The following is a 26207-nucleotide window of genomic DNA, read 5'->3' on the forward strand; positions in this document are numbered from 1 at the left end:
CAGCATTAGTTGTTACTGCGCATTGGTGACAATCAGGTTTGACGCTAGAGGGGCTTCCCCCAATTACAGCCTAATCGCTGTCTAATTACTGCCTAGGTCTGTTCTCTGCTACTGCGGCATGGCAGTAAATCTCACTGCGTAGCAGTTCATGATCCACTCATGGCTCGGGAGAGGCTGACCCAGGCCGAGGCAGGGAGAGCAGAGGGCCCAGGGGCAGGCCAGAGAGGCACGGAGGCCCAGGCTTGCCATAGCTCCCTCAGGCCACAGAGACCCATGTCTGGCCGTCAGGCCGAGAGGGACAGCCTGAGCAGTGTCCACAGCACAGGGTCAGCCCTGGAGAAGGAACAGATCAACATGCCGACATAGCCAGGCCCAGGATGAGCCAGCCCTGGGACCAGGCCACAGGGCCTCCCAGCTACCTCCAGACTCCCACTCGTCCCCTCCCCTCCCCGCTCCTCCCTGCCCTCCCCTGTGTGGGGAGTCCACCCTGGGCTTCAGCTCCTTCCTCCGCCCCAGCTGGTCACACAGGGAGGGCCTGGAGAGCTCATCTCCAAGAGGGACAGGGGTCGAGGGGCATCACCCAGGTAAGGAGGCCAAACGCCCGCCTCCCCATGGGAGCAAGAAGGTTGGTCTCGGATCTCCCTCTCCTGCCTTGGGCCACATGGCCCTGATGATGACCTCCAACTGAGAATCACGGGGTGGGGGAATAAAAATAAATGTAGTAACAACAACCCAGAGGTCCTCCCGTTCACTCTTGGAAACACCAACTCCCTCCTCCCCCTCCGAGGGTCTGCCTGATTCCCTGGGCTCCAGTCCCCAGCTGCGCCCTGTCCGCCGGCCGGCCATGGGCCAAGAGCAGGAGCATCACCTGAGTTCCGGTGGGAAATGCAGAAACTCGGCCGCGCCCGCCCACCTTGCAAGCCCGGCTGCGTGTGTGAGCGCATCCAAGTGTGAGAGGCCCCACCCACGCTTGCACGCCCGGCCCCCGTGAGGGCGAATCTGCCCCTGCTGCTCTCCGAGATGTGCCTGAGCGGCGGGAGCAACAGGCCATGACTAAATGCACTTGAATAAAAAGGGCAAGAAAAGCAATCTAAGGCTCTCCACTCCTCAGAGACAGAAATAGTTCTGCGGCCTCCAGATGGACTGCGCGCACACAAGGGGAGGTCTCGCCTTCCCGCCAAACTTTCCCGACGGGATGCTGGCACGGACCAGTGGAAACCAGAGACTATTTCTCTTCGGGGCAGTAAATGAGAGGCTGTGGCTCGTGTAGTCCTTCTGTTATAATTAAGTTGGCCAGAAATTCACCTAAGGATACTAAATTCTGTACCTGACCCGCTAATTACAGCCAGAAGGGATCAGGAGACAATTACTTTCCAAAATAGTCCTTGGCGGGCCAGAGGCCAGGAGCCGTGTCTCTGGCACATCTCGAATGTGCCAAGCGAACGCACCCGGGGCCGCCCGGCAGATTGAGGGCGGCCAGACCCCCTGAGAAACCTGCCGGCAAACATCACGGGGCCTGGGATCCCCGGGAGTGGGGGGGGCACCTTCCTCTTCGCCCCCCATAAACCCAGCATGCCTGCCTGATGACATCGGCCACCAGTCTAATTAAATCCTAACGGGCTAATGAAAAACACCCCTGCTGCCCGCCAAGCGTGCAGAACACAAAGTACCTCCGTGGGCAGCTACTGCCGTGGCCACTGCGAGAGCCGAGGCCTTCCTGTCCGGGTCGGGGAAAGTGGTACCCTCCAGGCTCCCACTTTTGGCGTCTTTCTTTTCCGTGCTGGTGACTGAGGCTGACGTCTCCATCTTAGCTGCTCATAGTCCTGGGTGACAGCCCTGGAGGAAAAGACAAAGACGCTCACCAACACGGACTGCCCCCTGGATCCAGCCGGGATCCGCCGACCCAGATTCCCGGCCGCCACCCGCCACCGAAGCAGCCAACTTAATACTCTTCTAATTGGGAAGGAGGGTTTAATTAATTTTGAGAATTATTAGTTCTGAGACTCATCTGGTCTTGGGAATGACCTCACGGACGCCAGCCCAGCACAGTCGTTGCCCCCTACCCCAGATTTTTAAAATCTGAGCCCCAAGTTCCCGCCCATAGTGGGGAGGAGCAAGGACCACTTTCGAGAAATGAAGTCCGAAGTAACGGCCTCCAGCTCGGGACCACAGGAAAATAAAGATAAATACAGTAACAAGGACTTAGTGGTCCTCAAAGGAAAGCCCTCATTTTCCTGTTCCTTCCCTACTCACAAGGATCCACCTCTCATTTATTTGTGCACGTGTGCATTCATTCATTCATTCATTCATTCATTCAACAGATTTTCATCATTTACTCACTGGTGCAAACTCGGTCAACACATTTCTAAGCCCCTATTATGTATCAGGCATTCCGCCTGGTGTTGAAGTTATAGTCCACAGAGTTTACACTCGACTTGGGAAAGGGATCATATAGAAGAGTGGGAGAAATAAATATGTAGTTTCAGTTAGCGAGAAGTAGCATAAAAAGAGAAAGCCAAGTGGTAGGACAGAGTGGGGTGGGAGGGGCTGAGGGGCCGCTGCCTTGCCTCTCTGAGGATGGAATGGGGTGCCACGTGAAACTCTGAGGGAGCCCGTGACAGCCAGAGGGCAGAGGCACGAGCCACGGACCTGGGTGGGCGGAGGCTGGCTCGTTTGAAGAACAGCAAGGTGAGTACAGGTCCTAGAGCGCTCTAAGCGGAAGAGGGACACGACAGGTCTCACAGTGTATCAGGGTCACTCTGCTGTTGTGTGAGAGCCGGTCCGGGGGGGGAAGGGGGCACTACCGGAATGACCCAGGGAGACATGATGGTGGTCTGGGTTAAGGGGGTGGTGGTGGAATGCAGAGATCACACACCTTCTAGGGCTTGGACGTGGGGTGTGGTGGAAAGAGGGAGAGCCCTGGGGGATGCAGGGCACAGGTAACTGAGCTCCGTCTGCAGCTGAGTGCTGGGTCACAAGGGAGCCTCTCACCAATATGCCTCATCCCTCACAGATACTGCTAATAACCGGTTATTTGTATCAAGTTACAGAATAGAAATGGGAAAGCCAATCTTCTTAAAAGAAGAGTAGTAGTGTCAAAGATGGCTCTTATTTTTGGCTGAGGACCTGGGTGAATGAACGGTGGTGCCACTGGCTGGGATGGAGCCCAGCGGGTGAGAAGCAGGTTTGGGCAGAAATCAGGAGCTCAGTCCGGGCCATGTTAAGTTGGAAATGCTTATTAAGCCACGCAGAGACTGTTGGAAATGTAAGTTCAGAGCTCAGGGGAGACGTAGAGGATGGAGACAGGAATATGGCAGCCACTGGGCAAGATCTCCAAAAGAGAGGGTGGAAGCGAAGAAGAGAAAGTTCCAGATCTGAGACAGGGGCATTCCAACATTTTCAGGAAACAGAGAGGAAACCAGCCAAGGAGAGTAAGCAGGGATGGCCAGTGGGGGAAGGAGAAGGAAAAAAACCACCAGGAGAGTGTTGGGGTGCCAGAAGCCAAGGCAGGAGTGAAACGCCTTGAAGAAGGGGAACAATCAGCTCCTTCCCAAGCCACCAAGAGCTGGAGACGGTGAGGCCTGAGGGCTGACCAGCTTCGGTTGCATGTGGTGACAGGGCGCGGGTGGGGGGTCAGGGTACGAGTGGAAGTGGGAGAAACAGAGGCACAAACAATTTAGTCGGGGAATCCGACTAATTTGCAAGTTCCATAGAAGAAGCAAAAAACGACGGGACAACCGGAGCGTCCAGAAGTCCTCCATGGTTTCTGTGTCAGAAAGCAGGTGGGCCAGTTTGCCGGCCCGTGAGAAGGGAGCCCACGGGTCACAGCAGGGCAGAAACCAAAGGTAGCGGTCAGCCCCATCCCCAGGGGCCTCAAGGTCAAATTCACATCTGCAGGTCCAGAATTTCATCTTGTTAAACCCACACAAAACTCTCGTGTCTTTCTAAGTAGAAAATGGGAAGGGCCAAGGACGATGATGTGAGGCATCATGGACGGTGCACAGTCCCATTGGCCTGCCAAGCAAACAGCCCGAGTCCTGGACCCCCTGGTTCCATCTGCATACACCAGCCTGTCCCACTTCCACAATCTTTCGAAACTCCCTATCAAGGAAACCCAAGGCAGTTGGGGGACAGAGAAACCTCCCTGCAGATTTTGGTGAATTATGGGCTTTCCTTTGGCCTCCAGCCTATTTGTGTATGTAATCTGTTCTTTAAGGTTCTGCCTAGGTGGACGGCTCACCAGCAATGCACCCTGGCTCATGCCTGCCCTGCCTTCGCGGCCACCTGAGCTGCACCTTTGCGGTCATCTCCTTCCTCCCCATTTTCCTTCAACATCTGATGGGCTGGGATTGCCATCACTTTCTCAAAACATCTCACCCAGAGGGGCCTCTCGAGCAGGCTGCTCTGTACTAAGCCGGCACCCCCATATTGAATTCACCGTCATCTCCAGGTCAAGCTAGTACAGACCAACTGCTCAGGAATGTCTGGCAAAGAAAAGAGACCTTTGCGGCAGGGAAACCATGGCTCTTTGAAATTCAAGTGATTTCGTGAACAGCCTGCGTTTTCCTCCCAAGAAACTCAGGTAAAGGAATTCAGGCCCGATGTTGAAACCCACCTCAAATTTGGAAGTAAGGAGAAAAATAAAAATAACACTTGGAACAACAAAACTTTAATAAGCATTTACTGGGTGCCAAACACCTTACGGGAGTGATCTCATTTAATCCTCACAACATTTTACATAGAAAGAAACCAACGCTTAGGGGCGCCTAGGTGGCTCAGTCAGTTAAGCGGCTGCCTTCGGCTCGGGTCATGATCTCGGGGTCCTGGGATGGAGCCCCACTCAGCGGGGAGTCTGCTTCTCCCTCTGCCCCTCCCCCTGCACTTGTGCCCTCTCTCTCTCAAATAAATAACATCTTTTTTTGAAAAAGAAAGAGGGGAAGGAAGGAAGGAAGGAAGGAAGGAAGAAAGAAAGAAAGAAAAAAGAAAGAAAGAAAGAAAGAGGAAGGAAGGAAGGAAGGAAGAGAAAGAAAAAAAGACAGAAAGAAAGAAAGAAAGAAAGAAAGAAAGAAAGAAAGAAAGAAAGAAAGAAAGAAAGAAAGAAAGAAAGAAGAAGAAAGAAAAAAGAGAAAGAAAGAAGAAAAAAGAAAGAAAGAAAAAGAAAGAAAAAAGAAAGAAGAAAGAGAAAGAAAGAAAGAAAGAAAGAAAGAAAGAAAGAAAGAAAGAAAGAAAGAAAGAAAGAAAGAAAGAAAGAGAAAGAAAGAAAAAAGAAAAAGAAAGGAAGAAAGAGACGCTCAGAGAAGTTGAGTAACTTGCCCAAAGACACACACTTAGTGGTGTCTGTGCCAGGACTTGAGTCCAGGCTATCTGCCCCAAAGCCGGACTCTCAAGCACCACAGTGAGCTGTCCCTCATGTTAGGATCCCACAGGGCTAAGGGATTTACCCTGGAATCCCTTGGCAGGCATAAGGTTACTAACTGGTGAGCCCTGCAGGTATGGGGAGCACCGTGCCAGGAGCCCAGGCAATCCCAGAAGCAGGATTGGGCATGGCTCCTACTCTAGTGCTGTCTCCCAGGTAGCAAGATTGGTGGAAGGAGACCACCCATCAAGGGCAGGCAAAAGCTGAGGCTCTGTTCGAGCTGCCTGCAAACACCATGATGAGGCAGGGGCCCCTGTCTGCTGGAGCCGTCTGGGGTAGGGCAGTTGTACATTCATTCACTAACTCTTTATCCGGTAATTCCTATTTATTTTTTTTAAGATCCATTTATCCATTTGAGAGAGAGAAAGAAATAGCACGAGCAGGGGGAGAGGCAAAGGGAGAGGGAGAATCCTTGAGCATACTCCCCGCTGAGCACCGAGGCCAACACCACTCAGGGCTGGATCCCAGGACCCCACGATGACGACCTGAGCCGAAACCAAGAGTCGGCTGCCCCACCGACTGAGCCACCCAAGCTCCCCTCAGTAATTCTTTATTGACAATCAGCTTCACGCTTCACACTGCACTAGGCTGGAGATGGCTAGGCTCTGCACATCCCCTAAGTGAAATGGGTGCCCTTGCCCTGGGTTTAGATACTCCCCCACCACCGTGGCACCTCTTACACAGCATGGTCATAACCTGCGACACCCCCACCTGGCTTCCTGCTTGACTGTGATCTCCTCCAGGGCAGGGCTGGGACTTTGCACCCCTAGGTCCCCGGGCCCAGCTGAACAGATGTCCAGAATCCTTGCCGAGGGGTAAGGTGTGCCCAGGGAGCCAGGCCCCCATCTGGAAGGCACAGGGCTCGGTGGACCAGAAACCAGCGCAGGACTCAAGACACCCACAGGGTCAGCACATATGACCAAACCCCAGTCCCAGCCCCAGTGAGGGGCTGGCAGACTCCTGAGGCATGGATCCAACCCTTTCCAAATGCAGATGGGGAAACTGAGGCCAACAAGTCCAAACCCTCAGACTTTCGTATCAGGGATGCCAAGGAAAGAAAGAGGTTCAAGAGACTGTGACAATTTCTGTGAAGGGACAGGAGGAGACTGGAAAGACGAGCAGGAAAAGGCTGGGGGTTTTCTTGCAGAACAGTAGCCGCGGCTCCTTCACACCAGCACCCCTCCCTGTGATGTTGTCAGAGCGGTGTCATCAACCCGATCCTTACAAGGGAGGAAGTGAGCTGCCCTCAGGCCACTTTCTACGGAGGGAAAAGGGCCAGGTCCAGAGCCAGGTCCTAGGGCAGTCATGCCGCCCGAAGCGTCAAGGTATGCCACCACAGGACCTGGGCGAATGGAGTGCGGGGAGGAAGGGTATTCATCAGAGTCCCGCTACGCAGACTGCTTTCTGTGACCTGAGGAACAGGTGTGCACCCAGAAGCACTGGGGTCCCATGGATGCCCGTGGGGAGTTGGCCCAGCTGGGGGGTGAGGGGGTTGGAGGGGGGTCCGTGCAGTACCCACCGTTCCACAGGCCCGGTCTCCTGCAGATCAGCCGCTGCCCACCACTTCCCTCGCCTGCCAGAGGAGGAAGGCGGGAGACAGAGCGGAGAGGCTGCGTAAAGCATGGGAATTAGTGGGATTAGCACAATTTCTGGATAAACACCAGGCGCCCAGGGTCCCAGGCAGGCACTTTCACTCCCCGAAGCTCCTCCGAGGCAGCCGCCTCAGCCTTGTCAGCAGCCTCACCTGAGCCCCCAGAGGCCAGCTGGGGGCAGTAAGGGGGGGTGCCGGGCTCCGGGGTCCCAGACCTCGGTTGGGGGTTGTGAGGGTCTGTGCTGAAATATTCCCCACAGGCTCCTCCAAAGACTCCAGAACAGGAGGGGCTGGGAACACAGCACTCACGGGGGGAGGAGAGGCAACACCCCCACTTCACCTAGGGAACTCACACTGCTTAAGCATGTCCAGACAACTCCCGAGAGGAGATGCAAATGCACTCCCCAGGTTCTGCTCAGGGAAGGGGGAGCACCGCACCAGGAGCCAGGAGGAGCCTGTCTTCATTAGGAGACCCCAGAGTCACCGGCCCTCCAGAAGGTCCTGGCAGCACCAAGAGCCCCCGCAGATATTCCTGGACCTTCTCCTGGAGATTCGGATTCCAGAGGTCCAGGCAGAGAGTCAGGGACAAAATATCACCATTTTTAAAAATGTCCCACGGGGATTTGTGATACACAGGCAGGTTTAGGAAAACCTTCACGGGATGCCACTTTACAAGGTCACTTCCTGATCATTTACAAATTATTCCAAGTAATTCACAAGTTCCAGCGAATGCAAGGCTGCATAACACAAAGGAAAAAAACAAAACAAAACACGTTTTCTCTTGGCTAAGTTGGAACTGGAAACTGGTGTTCCCTCGGGCCTGAACATGGACAAGCCACCGTGCCTCTGAGCCTGCCAAGGCGTAAGTCACAGATGCGTTCACACCACGGCACAGAGCCTCACCTGTGCTCCCCATGGCATCCCGCTTAAGGTCACTGTTAGACCCCGAGTGACCTTTCAACCTGAGCCAACATAGAAGCACACGCATTCCTACAGCACCAATCAGTGCCTTTAACATTTGATCATTGTGTTCAATACACCCGGTTTCTCTCGTAATCCTATGCGTTTTTACCCTGTGCGTCTATAGCATCATTCTGAGGAGGGGTCCACGGCACAGAAAAGGTTAAGAACTCTGAGTGAAAGGACTGGTTTGAAGAATGAATTAATAATCAGAGCAGAATGAGCGAATCACTCCGAAACCTGCAATCCCAGACACCCTCCCGCCACCTGGCTGCTTTGAACTCCTCTAACGAGTGAGTCACAGGAATTAGAGCGTCTTCCCCAGGCGAAATCGTTCTCCAGGAGAGAGATGAAACCTCGTCTCCAGGTCCTCGCAGCCTCCTCGGGGCCGTGGTGTTCTCACCTCCTCTGATCTCAGCCGAGCGGCATGCGTGCCCCGGCCCCACACGTGTAGACACGCATGGGCACACACAGAGCGCACACAACACGCGCGACCACATACACAGTCACAAACATGTGCATGCACACACACACAACACACCATGCCATGCACGTGCACGTATACCCGGTCACGCGTGCATACACGATCACATATCACACATACGTGTACTCACATACACAGAGTTACATGCAGAGGCACACGCCACGTGCACACACTCACACACGATCGTGTATGTGCAAAGATACAGACCGACACACACACACAAATACAGCCAGAGATAATAAACACCCGCCCTGCCTTGATCAGACTCGTTTTTCAGATCGAATGAGATAAAATAGGTGAAATTTCCTAAGGTGAAAAACACATTGTCAGTGCACCACAGATTAAAGTTAATGATCATTATAAGCTAGTTATCATGAAGAAGAGAGCAGCAGACTCCTCCCCTCCCCGGTTGTGGCCCCAGGGTCCTGAGGACGCGTCCTGTATCTGCCGAGTGGCCAGGCACCCATCATTTCATCTCCCAGCACCTTAGCACTGCCATCTGGAAAGTGGACATTCTACTGGGTGCTCCCGACCGAGGGGCTACCAGTCCAACACCACGGTGCAGAGGCCAGCCACATAAACAGGAATCGGGGGGTCTGACTCTCCAGGTCAGAGGCATGAGGGAGCAGATATATGCTTCCACGCAGCCCCACTGCCTCACCTGGAGCAAAACTGACGCTTACTCCTCCACCCTGCGGGGGAAGAGGAAGTGGATGAGGTGAGGGTTCCCCAGGATTACACCAAGCTGGGGAACTCTGCTTGCCCTTCATCCCAGGGGATAAAAGAATTCCATTTTATAAAACGTATCCATTTTATTCTTCCAGTGTGAAATGTGCTTATGCTTGGACCAGTGCAGTCCATATCAGCTGTGTGTCTTTGGCCATGTTACTGCCCCTCTCTGAGGCTCTGTTTCCTCCCCTGTAACACGGAGCCTCCCTGGGTGGTTGAGAGGACAGTCAACATTCCCGGCGTGGTTGTTAACACATCACGGCGGCAAGCCCACCAACGCCGGGTCCCCACTGAGGGCTGGCCAGGCGGGAGAACCTGGGCAGGCAGGCACCTGCCTCCAAGAAAAGGTCACCTGCCTGCGGGGGCCCAGGGTGACAGGTGGGGCTAATGAGTACATGCACCTCTCTGCGGGACCTCAGGCTTCAGCTGCTTCTCTGTCCACCTGCCTTGTCTCTGTGTGTGGGATCAACGCCTATGTGAAACAGCCCCACTAGGGCCCAGCAGCAAACCGTCTCCAGCAAAACCCAGACAAGGGGCTCCAGACCTGGAGGGTCTGCAGGGCTGGAGGAGATATGACGGACTTTCCACCACCAGAGCCACGTCACTGCCCTGTCCCCCCGGCTCCTCCCTCTTCCAGTGACCTGACATGGGAGGAGAACCACACACTCCTGTCTGGGCCAGCCCCTCTGGCAGGGGTTCCCACAGTCCCCTGGGGGAGGGCAATCCTGAGATGGGAAATCAGAGCCTATGGAAGACCCTGGAGACCCTGGCCGGCTCAGATACGGGATAAGAGGCCGGACCATGGGGTCCCAGCTCCCTGACCCATGGACAGTGAGAGGTTGTACGGTCCCTCCCAAGGTGAAGAGGAACCTTACATGTATCAGTGTGTGCAGGATGCTGGCTAGGGCAGCCGCTCCTTAGCCAGCACAGACACCTCTGTCTCTATGTGGGCTTGGCACATGGCCCGCTGCCTGGCCTGCTGCCCGCAGCGCCGTAAGGACAACAAAGGGAGACACATCTGGAAAAAAATAAAGCATTCGTCTGACACTCCCTGCCCCGTGATATACAATGTGGGGCTCTCATTCCTCTGTGACCCAGAGAAAGAAGAGTCCCTCAAATGTCTCCGTCGCTCCTTGGGCCCCTGCTCTGCCCAGCAGGGTCCCTCATACTGGGAGCCTCATTACCAGACAAAGAAAAGATCAGAAGCCTCAAGCACCTGCAGGTGCCCACACCATGTGACACCAATATCACGATCCTTGCTTTACAATGAAACAGAGGCCCAGAGAGGCCCAGAGAGGGTAAGTAACCTGCCCAAAGTTAAAGCACTAACATGGAGCAGCTCTACTGTTTCAATGCAGGTCCGCTGGATTCTGAGGCCCACACATGTTCGACCACAACCAAATTTACTGAATATGTAGATGCCGGTCATACGGGAGGAATACCGAAGAGGTGTCAAAAAGCATAAACCACAGTTTAGAGTTCACTGACGTGTCAGTCAGTATATGCTAAAAGTCAAATCAGAAGCAGAGACTTCATGGCCATGGAAGCTCAGGGAGTGAGGGCTCCGGACTGGGGACGTCAGAGGCGGCTTCCAGATGACCACCCATCTGCCCTGTGGCTTCACGACAGGGAGTGAAAGGCCTTGAACTTGGCCTGCAGAGGAGAGAAGGAAGGGCACAACAGGGGTAGGGAATGCCATGGGCATGACCCCTGGCACACTGCGGGCAGAGAGGAAAAGAAAGGAGTGCACTCTTACAGGGAGAAAGGAGCAGGGGACAGACCACGTTGGCGGGGGGGGGGGAGTTGCGGGCCCCGACAGGGTCTCTGGGAAGGGCAGGTCAGAGGGAGATGGGTTTAGGAAGAAGGAACTTCCTCACTTCCTGGGTCTTGAACACACTTTGGCCATGCGACCCAGCCAGCCTGGCTCCCACAGTCCCAGCTGCTTCCAGGAGCTTCAGACCAGAGGCCTGAAAAGCAGGGGGCAAAGCCCTCACTCTCCCACTGTGGCCAGGGTCCGGCACCATGCAAAAATCTCTCTCCTAGCAGGTGCACCTGCTTCTTCATCACTCCTCGAATTGATTTTTCCAAGTACGAAAGCTCCCTAATTTGCCCAGGCCCTGCGCTTGCTGGTGCCGGAAAACAGATCATTAACCCTAATTCACTGACTTGCTGGGCCGGAACAGCAACCAGGGAGGGCCCCGATGGGAAATGAAGGCCTCTGCTGTGGAAGCCAGCCTCAGATAAGGGGAGATGGGTATCAGGACTGGAGCTGGGCAAGAGGCCTCCCGTTTTTTGTTTTTTGTTTTTTTTCTTTCTGGGAGGATATGGGTAAGAGCTACTTCATGACTGACACTTCAGATGGCATCGGAACGGCCATTCGCTTGCACCGGGGTATATTCCCTGAAAACACCAGGCCCCGTCCATGCCCCCTGCCCTTACATCATCTCCATGCTTTCCTGCCCGGAACATTCTTTCCTCTCTGCCCTACCCACGGAAGCCATGCTTTCAAACCCAGGAAGCCTGCCCTATGAACTCCCACCCAGGGTCCTATTCGGACCAACCATGACCTCCCTGTGCCACTTCTGAAACGTTTACATCACTCCCTGGTCCTCTCAGCAGCCAGCAGACTCAGAGGGAGCACGCTGAGTGCAGACCCCGGAGAAAGGTGGCCACATTAGAATCCCAGCTCCACCTAGAGCTACAGACAAGAAGAAACTTCTCCCTGTGCCTCAGTTTTCTCATCTGTAAAATGGGGCTGACAACAGCACCTCCATCATGGTAAGGATTAAAAGCCCAGGCGTGCCTGGGCTCAAGTGTGCGCTGCGTGATCACGGCAGCCCGGGTGAGCCTGCCCACCTGGGACAGGAAGACCTGTCCCGGGCAGTGCGAGGGGGCCAAGGCACCAACAAGAGGCCTGTCCAAGATTGGACAAGGCAGCCCCGTCCCAGCCCCTTCCTCTCCCTCTCCCCGCCCAAGGGCCTGTGCCTCATTCTTGTAAACATGCCATCCTGCTTGACGGCAAAGGCCTGCCGTCCGCCCCCGCCCTCCGTGGAGAACCCCCCAAAGCCTCAGAAGCTCCAGAGTACCGGGGTCTCTGCCTCACGCCCCCCGCCAGCACAGCGCCAGCAGAAGCATGCTCCCAACTCGGCTCCCGCGAGGAGGCCGCCGTCTGAGGCGAACAAGGGGCCCGCTGTGCGGCCGCCCAGCCAGACCCAGATATTTTAACAGCTGCATTGTGTGTTTCTGAGGCGCAATTCCTGAGCCGGGAAGAAAAACAAGCTTCGCCTCTGCCCTAAGGGGGGAAAACAGACCGCCCTGGGCAGGCTGCCGGCAGGGGAGAAGGCCTCTGCCGGGGCCCAGGGCTCTAGAGGGCAGGACCGGGAACAGGCTCATCATGGGCAGCGAGGGCCCCCTTCACCCAAGACTCGGGGAGGGAAGGCAAGGACAGAGGCCCAGCCAGTGCAGTAAATCCCCGAAGGAGGGGGAGCTAAGGAAGAAAAAAAAGAACCTAAAAGGCGGGAGGTGCCTACGGGATAAGGTACAAATCCCCACCCAGGCCCCCACCTTGGGATCTCCGGGGCCTGCAGTGCTATTTCCCCAAAGCCCCTCCGGCTGAGCCCCATACCACCCAGGTTAGGGGTCAGCCCAAAGTCACGCCCCCTGAGGTCAAGCTCTGTATCACTGTGTTTTCAGTACCTGTTTCCGCCTCTGCTTCCCTTTATGCTCGCCCCAGAGGCAGACTCCTCCACGTTTGATCCTGACTCAGTACATAAATGCTCTCTGGCACCGAATCCCTGCGGAGAATGCCCTCTCCTCTCTTGGCCTCCCCTCAGGCCTCGATCCCCACGAGGTCAGGGCTGCTCCCGGGACCCATCAGCATTCTGGGGGTGAGGGGCTGAGGGTCAGATGGAGGGCAAACAAAGGGTCGGCTCAGGTCAGGGGCAGGTGCTGGAAAAAACTTGTCACATCTGCCACAGGCACTGGTGTCCTGCACTGCTGGGAAGGTCTTCGGGGCAAAATTGCTACTGGCCTATAAATGCACCCCTTCCCTCGAAGTATAAACTCCTTGAGCTTTTTGGCTTTCGGCCTGGAGGAGGCGAAAGTGCAACGGTCTTTGGTCATCCTGAATCCGGGCTCATCGACACCAGCCGCCTCCACCACGCCACCTAAGTTTGACCCCAACGTGATCAAAGTCGTGTACCTGAGGTGCACCGGTGACAAAGTCGGTGTCACACCTGTCCTGGCCCCGAGGATCGGCCCCCTGGGGCTGTTTCCCAAAAAGGTTGGTGATGGCGTCGTCAAGGCAACCGGTGATTGGAAGCGTCTGAGGATGACCGTGAAAAACTGACCATTCGGAAGAGACAGGCCCAGGCTGAAGGGTTCCCTGCTGCCTCTGCCCTGATTGTCAGAGCCCTCAAGGAACCGCCAAGGGACAGAAAGAAGCAGAAAAACAAGAAGCACAGTGAAAATACCACTTTTGACGAGTCTGTCAACCATGCCCAACAGACTCAGCACCGCTCTTCAGCCTGAGAACTCTCTGGAACCACCAAAGCATTCCCGGGGACTGCCCGGTCTGTGTGCTGCAGTGTGGATGGCCACCACCCTCATGCCGTCACAGATGACGTCAACAGTAGCTGGAGTGGCCAGCTAGTGAAGAACTACAGAGGAAAAGAGCTCAATAAAGGGTCATGTGACAACCAATGGGGCGGGGGGGAAGGTACAAACTCCTTGAGCACAAAGACTGCTATGCATAGTGCTTTGCACTCAAGTCTATAAATTACTGAGCACCTACTGTGTGTAGGCACATGCCATTTTCAAGACAAGTAAAAAATCAAGTGCTTTCTGCTTAAAACATGCTTTTTGAGCCATTACGCACTCAAAGGGGCTATTTTCTCTGCAGTGGAATTGCAGGTTAGGGGGTGCATTTTGGGGTCAGTGACATGGTGCAGGCAGCTTTCCCACATTCTTCCTGTCATCACCCGGATCACAGCCTCTAGAGGATCGCCGGGCACCCCCCAGGAGTGCATGTCATGCTGCAACTGGGAGGAAACAGGAACTCTGGCATGTGGGGAGTATAGACAGGATCCAATCAAACGGGCCCGAGCCACCTGCATCCAAGAACCAGCCACCATATTGCTGAACACCAACCATCTCTGAAGCTAGAGGTCACCCTTTCCATTCCTGAGTAGGTGGTGCTGGGCCTGGGGTAGGGCGCAGGGCAGGGGCAGGGAGGGCTGGCTGCAGATCCAGAGTAGCTCCCCTGCCTCTCGAGGCTCTGGGGAGAACCAGGCCGGTGGGTGGCCTGGCATCTCTTGGTTCGGTCTGTGCAGCACTCTGCTCTGACTTGCCCAGCCACGGCCCTCCCCACACCTCCCAGGCGATGCCCTCACTCGGCTTTTCTGTCTGTGCCTCTTCCAGGCTCAGCCACCGGCTTTCCCCAGGCTCTGCCAGGAACGAACGGCCAGCACCACCCCAAGGAGTGAAGCCAACAGGAGTGGCCTGCCTTTTTGGCTGGCAGCTTCGTGCCTGAGGTGGAAGGAGGGCATCCCAGGCCCACCTGCTAGGCTGCCCCCTCAGCCCTGCCCAACTCCAACTTCTCCCAGGCCTCCCACTTCCTCTTGCATTCCCAGGAGCCCCTTAGCTCTCACACACCTTCCTGTCTCCTGGCAGTCACACATCCCGACCTATACCAGGTGTCTGGGCCCCGAGGCCCAGCAAACGGACACCCATTCCAGCCCTGTGTGTGTCGGCTGCAGCCTGAGCACCCGCCCTCTCCAGGAGGCCAGGGAAGTTCTAAGGGCTCCATAACTGGGCACAAGCATGAGATTCTTCATGCATGTGGCACCTGTTCCTGAGGGCCTACTGTGTGCCATGCATGGGGCTGTGACTGTGACTACAGAGGTGAATTAAACACAGTACTACTCTCCCAGAGCTCCCAGCCCAAGCAGGGAGACAGTCATCAAGGGAAAGAGATAATGGGGCGCCTGGGTGGCTCAGTTGGTTGATCGACTGCCTTCGGCTCAGGTCATGATCTTGGAGTCCCGGGATCAAGTCCCGCGTCGGGCTCCCTGCTCAGCGGGGAGTCTGCTTCTCCCTCTGACCCTCCCCCCTCTCATGTACTCTCTCTCTCTCTCACTGTCTCTCAAATAAATAAATAAAATCTTCAAAAAAAAAAAAAAGGGAAAGAGATAGTGACAACAAGAACAAGCTTTCTGGTAGAGGGATTAAACTCAAGGGGCTTCAGGGAGCCTTGGCTAGCCTGAGGGAAGTCAGGGAAGGCTTCCTGGAGGAAGGAGTGAATACACATTTTCTAAGGGAGGACAAGTCAGATCCAGGATGGTCTACTAAAAGGGAGAGGACTACAGCAGATAAAGAAGACAGTGTCTGGGCAGTTAGCAGGATGCAGGGCGAGCAAGAGGCCCTGTGGCTGAGTCCTGAAGGTCGATGTCCAAATAGGTGAGCATTCACCCATGGTGGCTCCAACTGCCTAAGGGAAACTGCACATCAGGGCACACAAAACCCCCAAGGCCTCAGCCCTCCCTGTCTCCTGGACCTCATTCCCACCAACTTGGACCTCACCCTTTACATGACCCCAGAAATCTGTGATCACCAGTGCCTGTCAGGCTTCTGAGCTCATGCTCTTCCCTTCCCCAAAACACCCCTGCCCAATTAACTCCGGCTTATACCTTTAAGGCTAAGGCCAGTGTCACGTCCCCCAGGAAGTATTTCCCGGCCCTCCTGCCCGAGACTGGCAGAGCGCTCCCGCAGAGCCCCTGTCAGCCTGGCCATCCCACGGCACCGCATTCAGGGAGACCTTTCAACTCACTGCTTCACCATCCTACCCCTGGGTGGTTTGGCTCTTTGGCTTTCACTCCCAGCCCCTGACACATCACCTGGCACATAGTGTCCCAAAAACGTGCAGTGAGAGCTGTCATAGTGACCCCAGTGTTCTGAAGTCAGCTGTCTCCTAAACCGTCCCCCACAGCAGACAGCTGGTCATGGTAATTTAACGGACCCCAGAGAGCCTGACTGAAAGATGCAGCCCAGCTGGTTGCTTGTAGCTTAGAAGGTGCCAGACAGAATTCACTGGCCAAATAAATAAATAAATAAAAACCACCACCCTTACTCACTCTTGAAAATTACACCATTAGAGAGTCACTTCTTTGATGCTTTTTCACTTTCAAGCACAGCCTATTAAAATGCAAACCGCCCTGGAATAAGGTCAGGCCTTAAGTGCTTGGGATACAAAAAGTTCATTTCTTTAAGCAGAGGGGGACAGAACAGAGAGGGCTGGAGGGAGCCAGAGGGAGGGGGGTAAGGGGAGAAACTGTGGGGACGGGGTGCCAAAACCCAGCACTGTTTTGCTGACGGCTGTCCTTGGCTCTCACTGCCAGTCCACACCCTCCTGATAAAAGGAACATGTCTCTCTGCTTGTTCCTGCACTTCAGCGTTTCTTGGCATGACACCATATGCAAAATTAAGTGGCTTTGTAGTTGTGGGCTGCTTGTTCTTTTCCCTTCTTTCGATGAAGCTCTCCAAGGCACACTCAATCAAGCCCCTTTTGTTCCCCGGGCCTTTTGAAGGCTTCCGGAGAGGAAATGAGAGCACTCTTTAAAGCCCAAGTCTACACGCAGCACTGCAAAATCACAGTCTCCTTGCCAGCCCTGTCCCCGCAGGCCTGATCTGCAAGTTGGGGTGCCGTGGGTGGGCTCCCCGACCAGGGCTGTCCCTGGGAAGATGCTCAAGGATGTCCCCAACCCACGTGAGAGGCCACAGTGACAGCCAATTTCCTCCGAGGAGGGGAGTCTCCTAAACTGGCCAGAAGCAGAGGGGTCACAGGTTGAGGTGGCCCTCGGTCATGGGACTGTCATCCACAGTTGTTAAATGGGGAGCCGGGTTCCCCGCCCCAGGGCACATCTGGTGACTGTGGGGTCTGCACATGGAAGAGGCAGTCAGGTCTTCCCCTTAGCCTGGACCCCAGGATTCCCTTCCACGATGGCACCATGCCCAATCCTTCCAACCAGCCACCCACTGATGGAGACACAGTCGGCCAAAGGATCCTGCCCAACAGGGAGCCTCACAGAGGTCCCAGGGATCCAGTAGTCAAGCTCCCATCCTACTCAGGAATCCCCTACAGCAGCAGTGAGCAACTGGGAGCGAATGTGCGTCCCAGGGGACACTTTGCAATGTCTACAGACGTATGTTATTGTTTCTATATTGCCCTACTAGCAGTGAGTGGGTAGAGGCCAGGGACACTCCTAGACATCCTACAATGGCAGGACAGCTCCCAACAACAGAGAATTATCTGGTCAAAATGTCTATGATGCCGAGATTGAGAAACTCTTATCTAGACTATTCTAGACATTCTGTCTTCCAACCTCTGTTTGAATAGTCCCCGTAGATGGGGAGCTCACTACCTTATGCTGTAAGGAGAAGCAGTGCAATGAAGCCTTGGATCTGAAGCCTGGGTCGGCCTCTTGCTAGAAGCTATGGGCAAATGACCCAGTTTCCTCTCATCTCAGGACCCCTTGATGGAAAACGGAACCAGGAATGGGATGTTCCAGGGCTGTTATGAATGACTTCATGACCACAAAGCACCGAGCACGGCGCCTCACACACAGGAGGCACTTACACCAAAGGATACCTGCTCCATGGTATCTGATTTTAGAATATACCAGAGAGCAGGACTACAGCTATGCCAGTGAAGGCTGGAAGTCCACCCCCTGCCAGAAACCATCTGCGAAGTCCCTGGCCTGCCTCACCGACACTGTCATGAATAAGGGATGTACAAGGTGTGCGAGGCAGGGTTACCTATGCCTGCAAAACCCTGGCCGCATCCTCCGAGCTCACAGGAAAGAAATCATTTTGAATATGTTGGTATTACAGCAACACAGTGGAAAAGTGCTGCAGCTATTTTAGGTCATTGTTATAAAGACATAGAAATTCAGAAATGGGGCGCCTGGGTGGCTCAGTCGGTTGAGTGTCTGCCTTCGGCCCAGGTTGCGATCCCAGGGTCCTGGGACCCAGTCCTGCATGGGACTCCCTGCTCAGCGGGTAGCCTGCTCCTCCCCCTGCCTCTGCCCCGCCCCCTGTTCATGTGTTTTCTCTCTCTCTCTCTCTCTCTCTCTCAAATAAATAAAATCTTTTAAAAAAATACAGAAATGTTTAAGATCATATGGTAGATGGAAATAAAACAAAGTTGAATGCATCCTCTAAGTGCAACTAGGAGAATCAACCGTATGTACAAGGGGAGACAACAGATAGAAAAAAAATTTGTGTTAGGATGACGGGATTTGGGGTAATGCTGCGTTTTCAAAAATGTTCTTTAATATCATGGTTATACTGCTTTTCCCTTAAAATACTGTTTACTCATAACTATAGAGAATATAGTAGGGGAAGCTACAAATGTAGCCTTACTTCTGACCATGAGGAAAAAAGGTACAGGAGAAATCTCAGATGACATCCTGGGCCAGTTCCTTGGGGAGGCTCCGGGGCTTCAGAATGGGGGCTGCTACCTGCAGAGCTCCGACTCCCGACTCCCAAGGGCAGAGGAGGCAGGTCTGCAGGCCCAGCTCCCCTGCCCGCAGAGCAGACCCCCTGCGGCATCCACCAGAGCAAGCTGCATTCCCAGATGCACTCTGAAGTGTCACCACGCCGGCTCACAGAGGAGAAACCAGGAGTGAGGGAAGTGAGGAACTGGACGCACAGCCTGGGGGCCAGGCCGCTCTCCACAGCCCCCATGGGGCCCGGCATCCACCAGGGCGCCTGCGGCCTCGTCCTAAGTGAGGACCCTTCCCTTGGAGGCCAGGAAACTGGGCTGAAGGATTCTCTCCTGATGAGGCAGCAACTCGGAGGCCGTGCCCCAGGCCAGCCCCAAATACTGGGGAGCACCCAATTAATTTATCAAAAATATTCCGGGGGGCACCTGGGTAGCTCAGCTGTGGGGCATCTGACTCATAATCTCGGGGTTGTGAGTTCGAGCCCTACACAGGGTGTAGAGATTACTAGAAAAAAATGCTAACTAACCAAAAAATATATATATTTGGAAAAAACTCTCAGAATCTGTCTCCCCACAACATGGAAAGATAGCTACTCCCTCTTTATGTACCCTCCCACCAAAGGTCCACGCCAGTCAGCCCCAAAGAGTGTGTAAAGGACGAGAATTGTGCTAGCTGCTTCATTTCTCCTGTTGCTTGTTCAGAACACCAGAGCCAGCCCCACGGAGCCACCCTTGCCTGCGGCTGAGGCCCCATGACGCCTGGGGTGCACCAGGGGAGGTGCTGAGCCCCCCCTGAAGCGGAAGCGGACCCTAGAGACCCCTGCCCACCTCTCCCTCCAGCACCTCCTCCTTGCCTCCCGGAGAGAGAATAGCCATAGAGTGCTGGACGTGGAAGGGCCTAGAAAGAAAGCAAAAGACTGGGAAAAGGCAAAGCGGGGATGATTTGGGGAAGAGAAGGCAGGAGCCTCTCTTATAAACACCTACTTCCTCCCTCCAAGGGGGACTGGCCATGACTTATCACCTCTCCCAGACCCGATGAGGGGGTCCCAAGAAGAATAATGAGGTCACAGCCTGCATTCTTACTCCCCGTGGGATGATAGGATCATTGAGGGTAAAAGGAGAGCCCCCACCAAGAAAACCGACAGCACCCCAGGGCCCATCCATCCACGGCTCCTGGGCACCTGCCAGGGAGATGCAACTATCCCACCTCATGGCTAAGAAACTGTGCCGAAGGATCCAGCAGCATACCCGGGTGACATCCCACCTCAAACCCCCACCCCCTCATGCAAGCATGGATGTTCCTTCCAGGAGGCCAAGCCTTCCCTGTGCTCCCCAGTATGTCCCCCCCACCCAGGGTCTGAGTTCCATTTTCCTGGTTCCAAGTTAAAATGGGGATATCTTTGAGATATCCCTAGGAAAACAGAGGTGGGGATACTAACACCCGTTGAGCCCCTTCCCATACTGGAGTCCCCCACACAGCAACCCACTTCTACCTCTCCTGCACTTTGACATCCCATGAGGAGGGTTCTTTAATGACCCCATTTTAAAGGCCAGTAAACTGAGGCCCAGAGAGAACAGCAGTAGACTGCCCAGAGACACCGAGCCAGGGCCGGTGCAATCAGGGTTGGCTCCAGCCCTGTTCTCCTTGGGAGCCAGTACACCCACCTTGTCAGAGGCCATTTGCCCACGTTCTCCCCACTCATGAGAATGACCCCCCTAGAGATGGCAGGGAGGCCAGGGAGGGCCGGGCCAGACGGCAGCAGCTGGGGGCACTTGCTTCTGTTTTTCTCTCCTCTCCCGAACAGCCCCAGAAATGGGCACAGCCGGTGTCTCCTTTGGCGGACGGAGAAATCGTGGCAAAGAGAGGGTCGTGCCAAGGGCCAGTGGGGAGCACAAGAGAGGCGTGAGGGAATCACCGACAACCCTCAGGACTCAGGTGCATCGGGGCAGATGGCAAGCCAACTCCAGGCCCCGGGACAAGGGGGAGGCCACGGCTGCGGTGGACCGTCAGCTCGCCAGCCACGGGGGGAGTGGGGCACGGGTCGAGGCACTAACCTCCGAGAAAAGGCCAGAAACCCTCCAGAGAGCTTGACACAGGACTTCGCTGGGAGGGGGACACAGGCTCTGTAACCCTTTCTGTCGGAATTCACTTCCCTGTCTGGGCCGGTTCCGTGTGCAAGTGTGAGAGTCTGAGTGAATGACTTCCAGGCCCCCCTGCAGCTGGGGTCTGCATGCCGGAACCGAGGTCCCGAATGAAGGGAAGCAGCGGCCGAGCAGAGCAGGGGTGGGGAGATGGGCTGGTGCTGCTGGAAGCCCATGGAAATCAGAGGGCTGAGAGATAAGCCCCCTCGAGCCTGCGGGAGCTGGGGAAGGACCAGGAGAGCCGGGGCCCCGGCGGCCAGGTCCGTCCCTGGCACGTCTCCGGGTGTGAGGGCCAAGCCTGGGGGCAGAAAGAGGAGCCCCGGAGACTGCCACCCCAGAGCCCGGCCCTGCACACAGCAGCACTCACAGCAAGGGCGGCAGGTCGCGGTCGGGTCAACATGAGTTTACACAGCAAGGCTTTGCATCACGGTACAAACGCTCCTCAGCATCTGGCCAACCAATGGCGCATTCCAGATGGCCCTTGGGTCCCCCACAAGACCCCTACACTTCACCTCTCCTGGGCCAAGCCCCTAACCTTGCAGGTTCTGAACCTTGCGGGAGGTATCCAGCAGCCAGGGTGGGCCGGAAGGCAGGCCCCCCAGCAAATGTCACCGTCACCACGACTCCTGCTGAAGGAAGGGCAGGGTCATCTACACTCCGGGTGCTAGAGGCTCGCTGCTCCCTCCAGAGCCACGTGGGAGAGGCTCAGCTGCGAGGGACCTTCAGAGAGGGCCATGGGGACCTGGACCAAGGGAACAGCATCGTCCTCCTGGGATGGGACAGCTTGACTAGGGTCAGGCCGACGAGGCTCCCGGGCCTGGCACTGCGGTTCACCAGCAGGGGGAAGCTTGGCAGGAGGCTTCCCCTCACCACGTGGCAGCTTCCTGTCTGTGGCTGAGTGACACAATCCACTCCACGGGGCACCGGACCTCCCCACTCGTCGTCCCCTCAGACCCCACGCCACTTGCCTGCTGGGACCTGCTGGGAAAGTTGAGTGGATGGCAGCCACCCCCAGGCCCTGCAAAGACTTCGCAGGGTCTGCCTTGAGCTGTCGTCTGTCCGTCTGTCCATCTGTCTCCCTCTGCCTTATCTTATTCTCTTTCATTCCTGTTTTTCTCTTCTCCTCCCCCACCACCCTCCCTGCCCTCCTTCCTTCCCGCCCGGCAGTGGGACAGACAGCCGGGGCCCCGCCTGTCAGTACAGACGGTGGTCTCCGCTTATCAGAAACAAAGAATGTTAGGCTGCATGCGGTCGGCCAGCGGCCTCCAACCCCCTAGCCAGAATGCAGCAATTACACCTTGGTCTGAACACGCCTGCCTCATCCGAATTCACGGAGAGTCCGCTTTCAGGCTGCTAAAGGGCGTGTGTGCACGCGTGTGGTCGTGCTCATGCATGAGTGTGTGCACGTGTATTCACACGCATCTGTGCATCTGCGTGCATGTGTGTCTGCATGCATTCACAACAGGATTCCCTTTTCTGTGGTAACTGCTAAGTAAGACCAGAGTGAGAGATGCCTTTCTGATAACTGCAAAACCCAAAGGTATTTACAAACTACGAAGAAAGAAATGTTTTGCCGAATCCACATTCCTTCATCATGCAGTGATGTCTACTGAGCTGAAAAAACAGATGGGTGTTGTTTTCCTTCCCCATTTGCCTGGGCACAAACACACCCACAACACCAACACACATGCATTCTTGCCTGCAAACACACACATGCACACATATGTACCTTCTCTGCCCCGAGACAGCCCAGACCTGCGTTTGGAAAGGAACCAGAGCACAAGACAGCAGGTCGTGACCTGGAGAGGCAGGACGGCCCCATGGTCAGGAGCAAGGCTTAGGGTCAGGCCACCTCGGAGCCAAGCCCCTGCCCTGCCCCTATTTGCTGTGTTGCCCTTGGGGGAGCTACTTAACTTCCCTGGCCGCCAGCTTCCCCTGGTAAACGGTGAGCTAGATTGCAGACTTGCTATGCCAAAACAGCACCCAGCAAATGGCGACCGTGACCCATACTGAGCCAGCCACAGGAGGCTAAATCCTCTTGCTGGCAGGGAGAATGGAAGACACACTGGACCCGGGCCCTCCGGAAAATGACTCTGGATCTCCCAGGCCAGGCTGGTCCATCCCAGTTCCTACTCCAAGTCTGATATTTGGACTTTGCAGCTCTTCTCTACCAGGCACCACCCTGCTCCACGCCCGCCGTGTTCAAGGCTACCCACAGGGGCCTGGCAGGCCAGGGACGGGCTGGGGGAGGCCTGGCCCCGTGCTCGGCCCTGGCCAGGGTCTCCCACACTCCCCTGTGTAAGACCCGCTGCCAGAGGGATGTCACAGGCCACAGCTTGTCTTGGGAGACGATGGGGCCAGCAACCTTTCCAGATAGGACCTTGAGAAAACTGCTCAACCTCCCCGAGCCATAGTTCCCGGATTTGTAGCATGAAGGGATCATCGTGCTGACGTCACAGGACGGAGGCATGTCCATCTGTCTGTCAGCACTTTCCATAGCCAGGGCACAGAAGTAATGCCTCCCCCACCCTGGTCTCACTCCTCTGGCCACGCACAGAATCAGAGTCTCCCACTTGCCTTACCTCAGATGCCCCAGAACCTAGGCAGGGCTCCTAGCCAACGCCGTTCACAGGCCTGTCACCACCCTCCCAAGACCAGGGCTCAGCCCAGCCCCAACGTCACCTGCCCTGGGAACCTGGCAGACAGCCCACTTTGCTCCCCTAATTATTTTCTCTGGCTGCGCGGGCGTGGCATGAGCTAGAGATTGAATCGGGACCAATGAGGGGCGCAGATTGAGTCATAGGAGAGGTGGGACACAGCAAGGAGGTGACCGTGGGTCCTGAGAGACAGCGGGGCAGGCCAGGGAGCCCAGGGCTGCCAAAGAAAGGAGCGCCTCACGACCCAAGGAGAAGGCTGGGAGCGGGGAGGCCAGGGCACCTCTCGCCAGCACTGGGCTTTGAAGACCATCACAGGGATCCTTCACTCAGTGAGGAAAGTCTGGCCCAGGAGGCCTCGAGGTTGCAGGAGGAGAACCCATCAATTAGGCGGCCACGCGGCTCTGTTTGCACTGGGCACTTAGAGACCTTCCCTCCTCCCAACCCGTGGGTGCCATCAGAACCACGCTAGCCACTGCGTGCAGCCAACCTCATGTTCAATGCCACCAGCTTGCACCTGGCCAAGCTATGCCCCCACCCGGTGAAAGCTGCCTGCCCCCCAACACCCCCAGCAGCTTCTGCACCCCCCCAAGAGTCTCCAACCTCTCCACCCTGTCCACGCTGGGCTCAGATGCCCCAGTCTACAACCAGACGCACTCACCACTGCTCCCCCAAACAGGGCACCAACGTGGAGGAAACGGCCACCCAGAATCCCAAGTGGTATCTCCAGCAGCTGCTGTACTCCCTGGCATTTCTGCCCCATCCCCCCGCCCCGGGCTGTGCAGGGTGCAGGTCTGCTGATCCCCGGGAGGCACCGCACACCAGACCCCTGGCTGCCTCCCAGCCCCTCTCAAAGCCACACTTTGGGAGATGCTCATTCACACACACACACACACACACACACACACACACACACACACACACACACACACCCCACTGATAGTGCTACCCCCAGGGCTGGACACGTGGGCCCTCCCTGCCAACAGTGCTTCTGCTCGCTGTGGGGGAGGTGGCAGGGCAAGGTCCTTCTGGAAAGGGACACTCCCTGGCTGTGACAGGATGGGCTGCCCGGGTGGGAGAGGCGCTGGTTCAGGGGCAGAGGGAGAACCTCTTGCTCAGCGCTCCTGACACAGTCCCCTAGGCCGCCAGTCCCCTCCAAAGGCCCCAACTGGCTGGACCCTTCCCTCAGCTCACACAGAGGTGGGCTGGACTCGGGGGACCAGAGACCAGTGTTAAGTCCAGGGTCTCCATCCACAGAACCAGCTTCCAGCCAAGATGCACTGGGTGCTCACAACACCAGACTCCCTTCTCCTGCCCCACGCAAGCCTGTCTAGCGCAGGGGAGCAGGCCCAGGGCCTAAGGAGGGCCAGAAGTCTGCTGGGAACTGGAAGGAAAAATACCCACCTGTTCCAGCCACCAAACACGCTGGGGCAAGCGGGCAGGCCAGGGCTGTCCCCACTCCCGTCAGCCTTCCCTGGGAAGTGAGCAGGCAGCGGCACATCTGGGAACCTGACAGGCGGCCAACCTTCCCAGAATGCCACCCCGGGTTTGGTCACTTCTGAACTCTCAGCAAAGACCGCTCGGCGGGCAGGCTCACAGAGGACGCCTCCTTCAGGTTTTCTGAGGGAACGAATGCACGGGTCTCTCTCCCATCCTAGAACACATCTCAGCTCACAACTCCTTTCATCATGCCCCATGATTCCCTCTGTCTTCAACATCACACTCCCAGCTCACTGCACAGTATTTTCCAACTGAAGAGAACCTGTGGAGCCTCTCACCAAACCCCTCATCTTACAGATAAGGACCTGAAGCCCGGACAGGGGAAGACACTTTTCCCAATGCTGCACAGCAGTGCCAGACCAGAACTCGCTGCCTACTCCTAGCCCAAGCCCTCCCGTCACAGCATATCCAGGGCTTGGGATAGTTCGGGAGACAAGGAAATGAAAGGTGGGTTGGGGTCTAGAGCAGGGCTTGACCGCCCAATCCCAAGACCCTCAGGCCTCATCACCATATCACCATCCAACCTGTCAGGTGAGCCCCCAGGACACAGCCACAGGCACTTGAGGGCCTCTCCCACCCAGAAAGGGGCAAGAACATGGCCAACACTCCAGCACAGCAGGTGCCTGGGAGGCAGACGGGAGAGCCCCAAGCCTGGGACACATGCCTGCACACGGCCCATGGGATGTTTCCCGGGAACAGGGCCTGGCTTTCACCAGCATCTCCATGACCCGCTGCCGCAGAAATTGTCCTGGACCACAGTCCTGGGTTCTAGAAACCTTGACCCCCACTCCTGTGCACCTGGTCTGACCTTGTCAACAGCAGGGGGCCCTGACCCTGCCCAGCCTCCCCTCCCAAAGCCTGAGGCTACAGGCCTTCCTGGTCTCCAGCAGTCCTCCCCTTGAAATGTAACAGAGTGGAAGGCGTCAGGCTAGCAGGCAGACAGAACTGGATTCCAAAGCTAATGGTACATCTTACAAGCTGTGTAACCCAACCTTTCGGAGCCTGTTTCCCTCACCTGGAAATGGAGCATAACATAACCCCCGTCGGGAAGATTAAATGTGTCAATGTATGTCAAGACCAGTGCCCAGCAGGTGCGCAATGCTACTGCTTCTGCCCCACCCCCATGCCATCCCTCACCTTCCCAGGCATCTCATGGGGGTGGCCTGGGTTCAGGAGCTGCTGATGAGGGAAATCTGGCACCCAGTTGAGCCCCAGCCCCTCTCAGAGGGTCT

At 55.9% G+C, this 26207-nt stretch overlaps 1 protein-coding gene across 1 annotated transcript in view; it reads right to left on the reverse strand.

Annotated features, from left to right (window-relative positions):
* Positions 1 to 26207, reverse strand: part of GLI2 (GLI family zinc finger 2) — a 251180-nt gene that overhangs the window by 182589 nt on the left and 42384 nt on the right. Inside the window, exon 2 of the mRNA XM_035726928.1 lies at positions 1671 to 1836. Within this exon, the coding sequence (XP_035582821.1) occupies positions 1671 to 1806 (136 nt within the window). The 5' untranslated portion in view covers positions 1807 to 1836. The remainder of the gene's footprint in view (positions 1 to 1670; positions 1837 to 26207) is intronic.

This window comes from Zalophus californianus, chromosome 3, assembly GCF_009762305.2.
Source record: "Zalophus californianus isolate mZalCal1 chromosome 3, mZalCal1.pri.v2, whole genome shotgun sequence".
NCBI lineage: Eukaryota > Metazoa > Chordata > Mammalia > Carnivora > Otariidae > Zalophus > Zalophus californianus.